This window comes from Filicampus tigris, chromosome 13 (genome assembly GCF_054856515.1).
Source record: "Filicampus tigris isolate MCC_2025a chromosome 13, RoL_Ftig_1.0, whole genome shotgun sequence".
NCBI lineage: Eukaryota > Metazoa > Chordata > Actinopteri > Syngnathiformes > Syngnathidae > Filicampus > Filicampus tigris.
In genome coordinates this window covers 18,808,725-18,823,588 of record NC_141229.1, presented here as the reverse complement: position 1 = coordinate 18,823,588, position 14,864 = coordinate 18,808,725, and the positions used below count along the sequence as shown (strand labels likewise).

The 14,864-nt window shown below is 41.6% G+C and overlaps 1 protein-coding gene across 1 annotated transcript; it reads right to left on the bottom strand.

Moving 5' to 3' along the window:
- Positions 1 to 267: 267 nt before the first annotated feature.
- LOC147137829 (b(0,+)-type amino acid transporter 1-like) lies at positions 268 to 10,529 on the bottom strand. Its single transcript, XM_086049849.1, has 6 exons — positions 9,825 to 10,529; positions 7,443 to 7,576; positions 7,153 to 7,282; positions 3,608 to 3,732; positions 3,423 to 3,510; positions 268 to 1,030 (listed from the first exon to the last, which is right to left on the bottom strand). The coding sequence occupies exons 1-6, from the start codon at positions 10,515 to 10,517 to the stop codon at positions 800 to 802; spliced, it is 1,401 nt and encodes a 466-aa protein (XP_085905975.1). The 5' UTR covers positions 10,518 to 10,529; the 3' UTR covers positions 268 to 799.
- Positions 10,530 to 14,864: the final 4,335 nt, after the last annotated feature.

The window sequence follows — 14,864 nt, the reverse complement described above, 5'->3', positions numbered from 1 at the left end:
AAATTCCATGTTTCGTACCGCCATTGTTGAGGCGGCCGATCGGAGCTGTGGCCGTAGGGTGGCCGCTGCCTGTCATTGCGGCAATCCCCGAACCAGATGGTGGATACCGACGGTAAGGGATGCTGTCAATCAGAAGAAGGAGCCCTATCTGGACTTTTTGGCCTGTGGGACACCAGAGGCAGCTGACGTATACTGGCTGGCCAAGCGGAATGCAGCTTCGGCGGTTGCTGAGGCAAAAACTCGGGCGTGGGAGGAGTCCGAGGCCATGGAAAATGACTTCCGGACGGCTTAGAGGAAATTCTGGTCCACCATCCGGTATCTCAGGAGGGAAAAGCAGTGCACCATTAACACTGTGTATAGTGGAGATGGGGTGCTGCTGACCTCGACTCGGGATGTTGTGGGTCGGTGGGGAGAATACTTCGAAGACCTCCTCAATTCCACCGACACGCCATTCCATTGAGGAAGGAGAGCCTGGAGACTCAGAGGTTGGCTCTCCTATCTCTGGGGTTGAAGTGACCGAGGTGGTTAAAAAGCTCCTCGGTGGCAAAGCCCCGGGGTTGGATGAAAATGGCCACCCACAGAGATGGCTAAAAACAAGTGCATTTTACTACTTAACTTATATTCCACAAACACAAAATTAATCAGAATGCTGTGTTTCAACTAGTGGGCCTGCTGGGAACATATTCTTGAAAAAAATATGCTTGGGTTGACTTACGCTTTAAGGTAATAACTGATGTTTGATTGGGCTCAAAATTGCCTGTAAACGGCAGAAAAAACAAACAAAATCTTTCCGTACACATCACAGATTTTTCTCTGCTGGGGCGACCTGTAAAAACAGCTGCAGGAATATGGTCAACTTGGTTAACAGGTTTGGACATAGCTTGTAATGAATGAAAGGTATGTAGGCGATGACCCCACTTAAGATAAGCAAAGTCACATAGAGGTATTCGATCTGAGGATCGTCAATGATGGGGGCAAGCACGAGGAATACTGCTGCGATGAGGACCAGTATGGGTAGTATAAAGGGAACCTGAAGGAAAAGGGGAAAGAGCTCAGATGCTGAGAGTCATCCATTTGTGTTTTATGTTGTAGAAGGTTTTATTTTACAAACCCCAATTCCAATGAATTTGGCATGTTGTGTAAAACGTAAATAAAAGCTATACAATGATTTAAGAAATCCCTTTTGAACCGACGGTACATTCAATTGAATATACCTAAAAATCAAGATAATTAATGTTCAAACTGATAAACTTATTATTATTTGCAAATAGTCACTCATTTGTGTCATGTATTTGATGCCTGCAACACATTCCAAAAAAGCTGGGACGGGGAATTTTTACCACTGTTACATCACCTTTCCTTTTGACAACACTCAATAACTGTTTGGGATCTGAGGGCACTAACTATTGAAGATATGTAGCAGGGCTGCACAATATATCGAAAAAACATTGATATTGTCCCATGCAATATGCATATTGCAAAGACATGCAATAATTTCTTCTGGAATTTCATGCCTTTATCTTAATTTGACGAGTCAAAGGCAAACTTAAATGAGCATCGCCATCCAATAGTTAAACATTATCAAGGGTAATTGCTATTAATTAGCTAAGACTACATTGAGCTATCTTGTTTTGCTGCATGAAAAAAATAAATTCTTTCATTATATAATAAAAATGTAATTTCATTAGGTATATGTGAAATATCGCAATAATATCGATATCGTTATATTCAACAACCACATGGCATATCGCGTGTTTTTCCAATATCGTGCAGCCCTACTGTGTAGGTGTATTTCTTTCCCATTCTTGCTTAATGACTAAGTGTGAAGTAAACTTGGTCCAGCATCTTTTGAGTAATACTAACGGCTAAAGCTATTTTAAGCATACTTTCGTTAATCTTTATGAGACAACCCACCCAGATTCATAATTAGACCCATAGCAACGTGCTTAACAACAAAAATGCAAACGTTCGGCAATCTCTGTTAATCTTGGGCGAGTGACGTCATTTGAAGCGATCAAGTCGCCGGTCACTCGTGTGGAATAGTTAATCTCATAGTGTGAAATTTACAGCACGGCACATCATCGAATTTCAAACAATAATGCCAGGCTAATAATCGTTGCCTATTTAGCTTACCATTCTGGCAATGTCCGTGGGTCTCGTTTCCACTCCATGTCCGGTCGTTCGGGCACAACATTTTCATCATCCTGCAGCATCTGGCTCGTACATGTACTGTACTTGCCAACATGCATTATGCCAACAATCTCCTCTTCCTCCAGCTTTTCAAACACAGGGATCCCCTCAGATAAGTTCGAAATATCGCTTTCTGACTCCGTTTCGGAGTGGCTTTGTACACTTTCCACATCGAGCGCTGCTATGGTCATTCATCTAATGACGTCACACTTCAGGTTTCGAGCTCGCCAGGCTCTCACTTTTGAAAAACAGTTAGTTTGTCGAATATATGAAATTGAAATGATTTTTTTCATGCTTCATTTTTTTATAAAATGTTTATTACTTACCGTAGATTTCCATTAGTCATTTTCTGAAATTACTTCACTGTAGGTCTTCAAGATACAACTTCAGTTGGTCAACTGTTGTTGTTTTTAGCACTTCATAATGCACCACACATTTCCAATGGGAAAAACAGGTCTGAACTATTGGCAAACCACTCTCGTACTCTTTTATGAAACCACACTGTCGTAACACGTATAGAATGTGGCTCACAGATGCCCGCCTTGTTAACTTTGTACTAGTAACAATCCGGATGGTCCTTTTCCCCTTTGGCCTGAGGACAAGATGTCCATGATTTCCCAGAACACTTTAAAATGTGGACTCATCAGACCACAGCACACTTTCCCAATTAGCCACAGTCCCTCTCAAATAAGCTTGGGCCCAGAGAAGCCAGCAATGTTTTGGGCTAACTATGGCTTTCACTGTGAGCGGTGGTTTCAACTTGCATTTGTAGATGTAGCGGCGAACTTTATCTGACAATGGTTTTCCGTAATGTTCCTGAGCCCCCCTGGCAATATCCTTAACACAATTATGCCGGTTTTAATGCAGTGCTGCCAGAGGGATTGAAGGTCACGGTTATTCAATGTTGGTTTTCGGCCTTGCCACTTAGGCGCAGAGATATCTCCAGATTCTCTGAATCTTTTGATGATGATATGAACCGTAGAAGATGAAATCCCTAAATTCCTTGCAATTTCACATTCAGAAACATTCCCAAACTGTAGGATTTGCTATTTACAAAGTGGTGAATTTCGCCCTAACCTTGCAACTGAGCCTTTCGGGGATGCTATGTTTATATCCAATCATCATAAGTTGAAAAGGATTTGCAAATCATCATATTCTGTTCTTATTTACATTTCATACATGTTTCAACTTCATTGGAATTGTAGGTTATAGCTTACATGAGTAGCACTAACCCTGTATGGCCTTGGCAGCTCTGGCTTCTTAATCTTGAGGTAGAGGAGGCCAGACAATGTGATGGAATAGAAAAACCAGGCTGGGAAACTTGCAAACAGATGAAAGATTGATTTTAGGTCAACAAAAAAAGGTACCATGTGCTTGTTTTTAAGAGTTTCAATGGAAATTCGGAACCTCTGTTCACCTGGAGAAGTTGACAATACTTTGAAAGTCTCCGGGGATGAGCACCAGCAAGGAGACAACAGTGGTGAAAATGAGTGCAGGAGATGGAGTCAATCTGTGCACGTGAGCCATGGAAAGAACTTCCGGCTAGAAAACACACACGATACGTTATTCCGTCACAAGTCACAACTGTGACAGCAGAGCAACAACATTATTTGCAAAGAGAACACATTCAGGCCCTGATAAACCTAACCGACGTCGGAGGTCGTGAAGCGTCGTGGCGTCTTTAAGCGCCGTCTGTTTGGTGTAGTGGCCACCATCGTAGTGTCGTAACCCGTCTGTAAGCGTCTTCGGGGGGGGTTACGTATGTTGAGTCAGTGTCGCCAGTCGTGACATTTGGTCACTTTGATTGGCTGTTAGCTAGCAAATCAGCGCGCGGGGCACCAACGGGAAGTGACAAATGCGGAAAACTAGTGAGCACACCTCCGCGGGCTTAATCTTCTTACAAGTACAAGAGCGAGGGTTGACAATGTACCGTATTTCACAATACCGTGTCAAGAACGTGATGGTTTACTTCGCGTTGGAGTTCATCGTGAGCGAAGACTATAGCCGAATGCATTGTTTACGTTGTTATAATCTGCCCCCGGCCAACCGCTTTCCGGTTGGATTTTTCTAACAATGACAAATAGTGACTACCGCCGCCGATGATATGGAAGGGTATTACATCTTATGCATGCGCAGAAGGTACTTTAATGGTCAGCGTCGCTGTCTGTCGTTGCGGTGTATTCCTCCAGCGTGACGTGCCGACAGCCGGCCGGACGCCACAGGGGGTAAGCGTCTCTCACTGTTGGCCAACGTCTTTTTGGTCTATCTAGGCCTTTAGAGATAATTGACCGTTTAGTGGCTTGTATAGACCTTTTCATCATGTTTGTAAGCAATGGGCACGTGAGTACTTTCTGTTGGCAGAATGTGCGTGACTGACTGGTTTGTGGACCTCCATATAGCCCCCAAAAGCTTGTGTTTTTTTTATATTAACTTAAAAAATATTTGGGAAAAAGTGGGAGGACCCAGCGCAGGTCCAGCTGTGTTTCAGGGATGAGAAGAAGCAGAAAAGAGAGAAAAGAAGCAAGGAACACTGCTCTTCTTGCAAGCTAAAAAATCAGGCCAATCCCAAGAAGGCTTCCTTTTTTTTCAGTCTTCTTCCGACGTGACTGGGGTCCAAGTTCATTCATGAAAGTATTTTGTGTGTTGCCGCTGTCGCAACTATATGACGTCAAACACTGCGTGTGCTGGAGGACGCCTCGATTCTGATGTTGTTGCTACAGCAACCTGTCAGATGGGTCAAAGATGTGGCCCAGTCTGAGCAGGGCCAAATCCGATTTGGACACTTGCTAAAAATTGTGTGGACAGTCTACCCTAAAAATTGGATTTGAGGAAGAATCTGATTTGAATCAGATATGCCTGCAGTCTGAACACAGCCTAAGTTTCTTCGTGGACGAAGAGGGAGGTTGGCACTCTGCATGTAGATAGTTGTTTGGTGAGTCTTAAGATCGGTGGGGCCGGGCGATTGGTGGATGGCTGTTTGGAGAGTCTTGAGATGCGCATTGGTTGAATGATGAGAAAGATAAGGTGTGAGAAAAAGGGCAATGGAAGTGGTCTGAGTTGAATTCCAAGATTGACAAGATTGTTCATCTTGTCAATAAAGTCTGGCAGAGTCATTTGAAGACAATGGGTGTTGTGTTGGGGTTTAAGCCCAGTGGTGGCTGATTTCGATTTTGGCTGATTTTTGTGGTGATGTTTAAGATTCCATTTGTTTGGTTGAAGCCAGAGATAAATCCAGGAGTGGATGATGTTGGGGCGCCTGTGGGCACGAGAAGACGTCATCTTTTTGGGTGAAGTATGAGGTTCACTGTGTGACTGTTTTTCATTTGGACTTATATCAGTGACGTTTTATCAGTTGTTGAGCATATTCTTGTCTATGTTTTTGGAACCGTACTTAAAAATACATCAGCATTCAGCGATGGCCTTTTTTTGTAGGCTAACTAAATCCAGTTTCAGTACCTCTTGACTGCTGTTTCAACACAAAAGCTCCTGCCTGTGTGAATGATAATAGATTTGATCGTCAGATGCTCAGTAGTATCTTAGTAGCGTCGTCTTGACTTTTTCATAAATATCGGACACTATGTCATTAGTAAAATACAGAACCTTCATGTTCTTCCTGCTGAAAAAGTGTTTTACACTATAGTTCTAGTAACTCAAACCTGTTTTTCAGTTGGTGTTCTGTTTTTGCAGTCCAAATGTTGATTCCCATCTGCTTGATGGAGTCAAAGTCAATGGCTGCTCCTTTCTCTGTGTTGAGGACACCTTCCGCACAAACCAATTCCTCATTCATTTGTTGACGTTCAGGTCTGGCTGTCGGCCATGGTCTCCTCTCTCTTTTGGTTTAGCTCCCACCAGATTCCAGGAAAGGCTTGCAGTGCTAGCGTGTTGTCTGTTAGCATGCTGAGGTCCACTGTTTTAAGACCCCGGTCATGTGGTGCCATTCCCCGATTGTCCATTTATCTCCACAAACACTTCAAGGTGGTGTATTTTCGTCTCCAGCACTGCCATCTTTTGTAGGAATTTGTGGTATTCATCAAAGCGGATACGACATCTTCCTTCTTGCCTTGTTGCTAATAGCTATTTTGTGCTAATTAGCAGGCCGTGAAGATGTTGTTGTGAGGCGTTAACGAAAAATGTTGAGAAAATGGCCACAGCCGACAGTATCTAAAAAAGAAAAAAAAAATACAGTCCCACCGATATAAAAAGTATCCAGGAAAATCCATGTAGAGAAGAAAAAAAAATGTGCTAATGAGCAGAAAGAATGTAGGCAAAAGCAGGATGAAGCAGCAGGCTCGTCTACACTCTATGCAGCAGGAAGCATGAATGCTAAGACAGTGGTTCTCAACCTTTTTTCATTGATGTATCCCCTCACAAGTATTGTTTTCAGTTGATGTATCCCCGAACCAGCGCAAACCATTTTTGGATGAAAAAAAAAAAAGACTTAAAACAGAGCGCTATGCAATCATTCAGTGTAGTCGTATCTCTAGAACAATTTGGCAATAAAAAGATCGAACTAAAAAAAAGAAAGAAAAAATAACTTTAAATAAAGCTTTGTGCATATAATAATTACCAACATAGTGTCCTCATATAGCATCTGTTCTGAAAAAGAAACCATTAACTTCATTTTGAATAAAAACAGCTCTGCTTGAAAAAGTGACTGATTTGAGAATTGAGACTTTTTGCATTTAGTTAGACATTTTAGTGAACGCTTGGACTTTGCTGAGGATCTTTGTCATTTTTGGTGGCAGGGAGGCAACTGCTATGATCAACCTCGTTTTGCATTGATGCTGCTTTTTAAATATGTTTTCAAATCTCAAGTACCCTCTGAAGTGCCTTCAAGTACCCTCGGGGTACGAGTACCCCCATTTGAGAACCACTGTGCCAAGACACTCGGGAACTGTTTTTAATTGTGGAGAAAAAAGGAAAATATGTCTCTTAATTTTAAGACAGCAAGAGTCTCCTCACCATGTGTCCTTCACGTGCAGCAACAAAGCACATGCGACCACTACTGAAGAAGGAGCCGTTTAGTGTCCCAAAAGTTGACAAAGCTGCAGCTAATGACATGATCCACCCCCAGGATCCTAACACCTTGTTCCTGTGGGCGGAGAAGTTTCAGGTTCATTGCGAAGTTTCCTCCACTTATTTCCACCCCATATCATTTCCACAAGGATTCCTTAACAAATGGTCGGAACCCCAAGTAAACTTATTGACTTAAGTGCTGAAATGGTGACATCTTGTCAGGTGCTGCTACTTACCCCCATGTGACGGCCACTGCACTGGATGAAATGAGCTCTTTGGGCGTCATTACTGTCAGGTAGCTGACGTTCACCAGCAGATACAAGCCGGTCACCAGCGAGATGGCAATCACTACTGCTCTCGGAAGATTCACCTGAAATAAATGAAGGAACGGAGTGAATCTATTGAATTGTGATTTCATGTGTGTTGTTTCATTGAGACATTGGCAAAAGTGGATCATTCAACATCTTAACTTTATCCCACACTTTCACACGTATTTTTCTTAACATCAATGCAACCCTAACCCTATTCATCCTCTGATTAATTTTAACGGGCCGAGTGGTTAGCACATCTGCTTCACACTTCTAGCATTTGGTGTTTGAATCTTGGCTCAGTCGTGCTATGTTCCCTGCTTCTTACGTTAATTGAAGACTCTAAATTCTCATAGGTGTGAATGTGAATCTAAATAGTGTTTTGTCCACACTGTATAGGCCCTGTGAATGGTTGTTAACCAGAATAGGGTGGCCAAAGTCAGCCGGGATTTAACACCTAATGCCAAGTCACATTCCGTATATGTTAACAGTGTGACATACATCCATTATCTGCCGCTTATCTGAGGTCGGGTCGCCGAGGCAGCAGCTTCAGCAGGGACGCCCAGACTTCCCTCCCCCCAGCCACATCTTCCAGCTCTTCCGGAAGGATCCCAAGGCGTTCCCAGGCCAGCCGGGAGACATAGTCTCTCCACCGTGTCCTGGGTCGTCCTCAGGGCTCCTGCCGGTGGGACATGCCCGGAACACCTCATCAGGGAGGTGTCCATGAGGCATCCTAATCAGATGCCCGAGCCACCTCAGCTGGCACCTCTCAATGTTGGAGGAGCAACGGCTCGATTCTGACACCCTGCAGAGGAAACGCATTTCAGCCGCTTGTATCCGAGATCTTGTTCTTTCGGCCCACGACGCACAGCTCATGACCATAGGTGAGGGTAGGAACATAGATCGACCAGTAAATCGAGAGCTTCGCATTTCGGCTCAGCTTCTTCTTCACCACGACAGACCGATACAGAGTCCGCATCACAGCAGACGCTGCACCGATCCGCCTGTCGATCTCCCGTTCCATCCTACCCTCACTCGCAAACAAAACCCCAAGATACTTGAACTCCTCCACTTGGGGCAGAATCCCATCCCCGACCTGGAGAGGGCACGCCACCCTTTTCCGACTCAGGACCATGGTCTCAGATTCGGAGGTGCTGATTTTCATCCCAACCGCTCTTCACACTCGGCTGCGAACCGCTCCAGTGAAAGTTGGAGATTGCGTCTTAAAGAAGCCAACAGTACCACATGGTCTGCAAAAAGCAGAAATGCAATACTGAGGCCACCAAACCGGGACCCCCTCAATGCCTCGGCTGCGCCTAGAAATTTTGTCCATCAAAGTTATGAACAGAATCGGTGACAAAGGGCAGCCTTGGTGGAGTCCAACCCTCAAACAAAAATGCAATTGAGCCTCTCTGCACTTAAGCTTGCAGTAAATATGATATGACTTTGGAAGAACTTTTTTTCTGAGGGATTACAAAGAGGAAATAAGTGGGTTGAATTATTTGAATTTGAATATTAGGTCAACACACAGGGGGTGAATGGCTGAGGCATTTTCACTGTTCACATCAGACTGAAAGCAAGTGAGTGGGACGATATTGAATATGATATAAGAAATGTGCCCGGCCTAACATTCTGGACCTTGTTCTTGCTGTGCACATTTTATTGTAGTACTAGTAGTTTTTTCCCTTCTGTGCACTTTGTGCTGTTTTCACTTGTTTATTTCTTACAGTGAGGTTGTTGGTTTTTGTTGTCTTTCATATTTGTATGTGTCATACAAGTAGGCTATGTGGGACTTTCAAAGCAGTGCGGGTAATGTTTGAATATGTTGTTATTACAACAAGTGGCCCAATTTGAAGCTAGACAGAAAATATTATAGGGAGACCCAAATTAGGCTGTGCTCACACAGTATCACAAAATCTGGAGCTTTTGCAGCGTAAGTGGGCAAAAATTTGAGCCAAGGTCTCTCAGACTCCTACCACTAAATAATTACAAGTGGCCCAATTTGAAGCTAGACAGAAAATATTATAGGGAGACCCAAATTAGGCTGTGCTCACACAGTATCACAAAATCTGGAGCTTTTGCAGCGTAAGTGGGCAAAAATTTGAGCCAAGGTCTCTCAGACTCCTACCACTAAATAATTAAAAGGTGCTTCAACAGAACATGCACACACAACACCCAAATTCACCAGCTAGATTGTACATACAGTATATTGCATATGACAATTCACAATATCACATTGACATTTATTCAGTGCTTTCATTCATAAACATATAATGATTTTGATGTAAAATGCTTTTTTTACAGTCTCACCTGGGGTTGTTTCAGTTCCTCAATGACATAGTTTAAATTGTACCAGCCGGAATATGACCAGAGTCCTTGATAAAAAGCCATTCCAAAAGTGCTAAAGGAGAACTGAGTGCCCTTAAAAGCATCGTCAACATTCAAGTTTTGCACAATGACACTCTGGCTCTGTGTGAGCGCCACGATTCCTCCGATTACAATAAGCGTCAATGTTAAGACCTTGACCGCCAGGAAGATAACTTGGATTCTGACAGCAAGGCGTACGTTCAAGACGTTTATGATGGCGACAGTCAGTATGACCACCGCCGCAACACACTTCACCATCAGCTGTGGGGGATCACATCCGCTGTAAAAGGGAGCCGTTGCATACTTTGCAATGCCGAGTGCCACAGCTGCAACGGCGAAAGGCTTGACAACCACGATGGTAGAGATTGCTGCAAAGAAAGCAGGAAATGACCCATAGATCCGGAGGATGTAAATAAATTCGCCGCCAGACTCAGGAATAATGGTTCCGAGTTCTGTGTAGGACATCGCCGCAAACATGGACACAACTCCACAGAGGGCCCAGATCAACAAACTTGCTCCAGGACTTCCTACGTAGGCCAGCACAAACTGCGGTGACATGAATATCCCGGATCCAATCATGGTGCCTGAAATAAATGCCACGCCACCTAACAAACCGATTTCCCTTTTCATTTTCATGGCTTCTGCCTTGTTTTGATCAGATCAGATAGCACAAAAATAGTGTAGCTGTTGACACCCAAAATTATGAAGTCATCTCTCTTTACAGCAAAGGACAAAACTCAAGTATGAGCAAAACATCAAGCTAGTAAGTCCTATAAAACTATGCCACTCTCCCTGTAAATGTGTGCATGCCTTATCTGAATGTGATTGCGTGTCTCTGGAGAGCATAAAAAGCTTGTCAAAGATTGTCTTGGTAATAAAATCTTGGTAGGGGAAATGGGTGCAAGGTGTAACAATTCCTCTTGGATCGTGCTCAAAGATGATTTTCATCCCTACACTTAAATTTCAAGTCAAAGCAATTTAATATTATTTGTTGAATGGCGTTTTGTTTTTTGCTGCAAATGAAGGGACGATAATCTCACATACTCACCATGTGCCACAGTTTCAATATTCCCTGATCTGGAAGAGGGTTTAGAGCAGGGGTCTTCAATCCTGTTCCTCGAGGGCCGCTGTCCTTCCTGTTTATTAATTCTCCCTGCTGAAACACACCTGATTCAAAGGATCAGATAATCAGCAAGGTCTGCAGAAGCTGGATAACGATGTTGCAGCAGGGAGAGATGGAAAACAGGCAGGACAGCGGACCTCCAGGAACAGGATTGAAGACCTCCGGTTTAGAGCATTGGATATGTCTGTATTGAGGTGAGACATGAATGTTCGGTTTGGTACGTTTTTGTCAAACATACAAACAAATAGCCTTCTAATACAGTACTGTATCTAGTATTGGTAAGCAAAGTATGGGTTACAAGCTGCCCTGCTACGTTCATTTATTCAGCCCACTGAGTATTTATATTATCAAGGGTCCTGTAATATTTGTTGCTTTCATTTAGCTAGTTTTACATGAAATTGGTCAATTCAAATGTATTTATTCAATATTTTTTTATTTTTTTAATCATTCTTTTCACTTAGATAATTGGTTATTTGATTTAATGCAAATAGTAAAAATTCAAGTAAAATCATTTTTAAATGTAACATTTTAAAATAATAATTAAATTCACTTTGAATAATAGAATTAAATAATGTATTCCTTGAACAACAAAAACTGTTGAGCTATATTGTGAGTAGTTCATAACATAACTCCAGGAAAGCTTGTTCGGCCAACTAGTTTGAGAGCATTCGCTCCCCACATTAAAAATATAATCCTGCAGAAAATACACTTTATGTATATATATCAGAGCTGGGCACTTGACCCTTTTTTGCCGGTCCGGCCGCGACCCTCCACCCTTGACCTGGGTACCCTTCCGGCCTCGACCCCCCAACCCTTATTCATAAAAATTATCTCCCCCCCGCCCTGTTATGCCCCCCCCCCAAACGAAAATGAACGAAATAACGAAAACTAAAATTAAAAAAACATTTTCGTTTACGAAATAAAATAAAAATGAAAATGTTTTTTGAAAAACGATAACTAACTAAAATGATATTAGCTGCTCACAAGACTAACTAAAACGAACAATGATTGTAGCAAAAATACCATTCGTTTTTGTCTTTGTAAGCTTTTGTGAACATTTAAAATGTAAAACACGGCGCTGCCGGTTTTACAACAGTTGTACAGGCGTACGGCACCTCGACGTCTGAAGTGACGTAACGCATTTACAATTAGGTCTGATGGGTATAAAACAAAACTAAAACAACATTATAATGGCAAAAGTTGGGAGAAAACGACAGAGCCCCATTTGGGATTATTTTGATTATTATTGTCTCTCGGACAAAAGCAAATACATTGTTAGTAAATTAATACATTTTTCAAATGTTATCTTTATTTGAATAAATAACACTTGTTACTGTAAAAAAAAAAAGCTACACCTTTAGCCGCAAAACTAAAACTAAAACTAATAAAAACAAAACTAAAACAAAGCATTTTCCCCAAAACTAAAACGAATAATAACTAACAAATCTATTCTAAAAACTAATTAAAACTAACTGAATTAAAAATGAAAAATCCAAAACTATAATAACCGTGGGTCCAACAGACAGTATGAAGTCGCAGTCAACAAGTTACTTATTTATTTTCCACAAACAAACCTTTCACTGAGTAGGCTGAGATGAAATTTGGCCGCCTCGCGACCACGTCAAATGCATGAGGGCCGATTAGTGGGCCGGACTAGAATCCACTTCCGGCTATGCTTAGTCCAGCCCTTTTTTCAAATTTGTCAACCACCACCCCTCACCCCAAAAATGGGTCCAACCGGTCCGGCGCGGGATGGACTGCCCAGCTCTGATATATATATTAGTGCTGTCAAGCGATTCAAATATTTAATCGTAGTTAATAGCATTTTTCATAGTTAACTCGTAGTTAATCGCATATTTTATTTATTGTAAAAAAATCCCTAAATTTTTCTGAGACATCATTTTCTTGAATTTTAATAACATGAATTAGAGGATTGATTTTCTTATGCAAATACTTTATTAAAGGAAAGTCAACCCAAAAATATGATTTTTTAAGAATATGCTCCATGCAAGCCTACTAGTTGAAACAAGGCATTCTGATAAATATTGCGATTGTGGAATAAGAGTTAATCGACCTGTTTTTAGTCATCACTGGGGGCGGCCATTTTGTCACGTCTTTCAACTGAAAATGATATCACAGTTGCTCAGGGCCCATGTAACGATTACAGCTCACCTGTTTTCTGAAACTGAGCCATGATTGGTCGTTATTTGAGCCCTCAGGGCATCTGTGATGTCATTTTCAGTCGACAGAAGTGATAAAATGGCCGACCCTGAGATGGTCAAAAATGGATGGATTTTACAACTTAACTCATATTGCACAAACAAAATATTAATCGGAATGCCTTGTTTTAACTAGGGGGCCTGCATAGAACATATTCTGAAAAAAAAAATATGTTTGCGTTGACATTCCTCTTCAATTGAAAAAACAAGCATTGGATTCAACTCACGCAAACAGCCCCTCAGCACTTTCAAACACATACACGCATACACTAACACACACGCACGCGCACACACTAAAAAGATTATTACTCGCTGCTCGAATGTCTAATAAACGTATTTTGTTTATTAGAATTCTGTTGTGGGTATATCTTAATGTAAATGGTGTCAGATAAATCAATGACAAACAGTTAGTGTACTGCTGAGATTGTCCCGTGCGGCTCTCGCGCTGCGTGTTGTCGTGCTGTTATAAAATACATACATATTATTTTGTATTTATTATTTTTCTAAAATTCTGCAATATTGTTTTGTGAGTATACATTCATTTATATATATTGTGCTTAAGTATTTATTCCTTTTTTATTTGGTTTGGTACGGCGTATTTCCTGTGCGAAGGAAATACGAGCGAGAGAGAGAGGTGAATTAGAGCGCTGCTGTTCACGTCTGAGATACAACAAAACACTGTCCTGCCGTGTCGGTTCTCTTTGGCAAGGAAGACGCCTGAAGAAATACATAAAGTCAAACCTATATTGTAACCCGCCATACCACGGCCTCCGAAGATAAGAATAAGACAACTTTTGAGCGTTACACTTCCAACAACGTACGTCGCGACTTTCACAGGCGGACTCAGCTGTACATGTTTCAGCTGAGCAATTCATCCTCATCGTCAATATTTTGAAGCAGATGTAATGCCTCCTCTACTCTAATCCTTTTTTTTTTTTTTTTAAATATACATGTATAGATCGTGGAGACCAGCAGCCTTGATAAATGCAGCCACTGGTTGCTACGAAACCTTAATCACGTGATAAAAAAATTGTATATGAAACGAATTACAATAACAGTATTTTTGTATCCTGAATATGTAACACTGGTACATGTATTCCTGTACTCCCCAAGCCTGGATATAAAATTATTCAGTCATTATTTAGTGCATTTATACAGTATTTTTTACGCTTTTATGAAAATATTACTGCTGTGCAGTTAGTTGTTTGGCATGTGGTGTCTTTTTTGAGCAGAATAAAATCTCTTAACATTTGACATCCAACCACTAATGCTGGAACACTTGCAGAATGGAGGATCAAAGCCCTTCGATTTGTTACCGAAGTGATCAGAAGGTCCACTGATTGTAATTTAGTAGGAAAAAAATAACTTCTCACTCTCATTGTCAGCTACAAATGTATAATAGTTAGAAAATTACTACAAATATTTAAGTACAAACACCTATTCAATTATATTATTTATTTACCACCGGTTTTGTGATATTTTATTTGAGTAGATCAATGAAAATTTGATGCCCCAGTAAAATTATAACATGGTTTCTCACATAGATTTAACCTGGGCAGTGGGTTGCTGCTGCGGCCTCAGCAGAACCCATGTGGATAAGAGAACACAACTTTTAAAAACCTTCAAATATCTCAACCACCA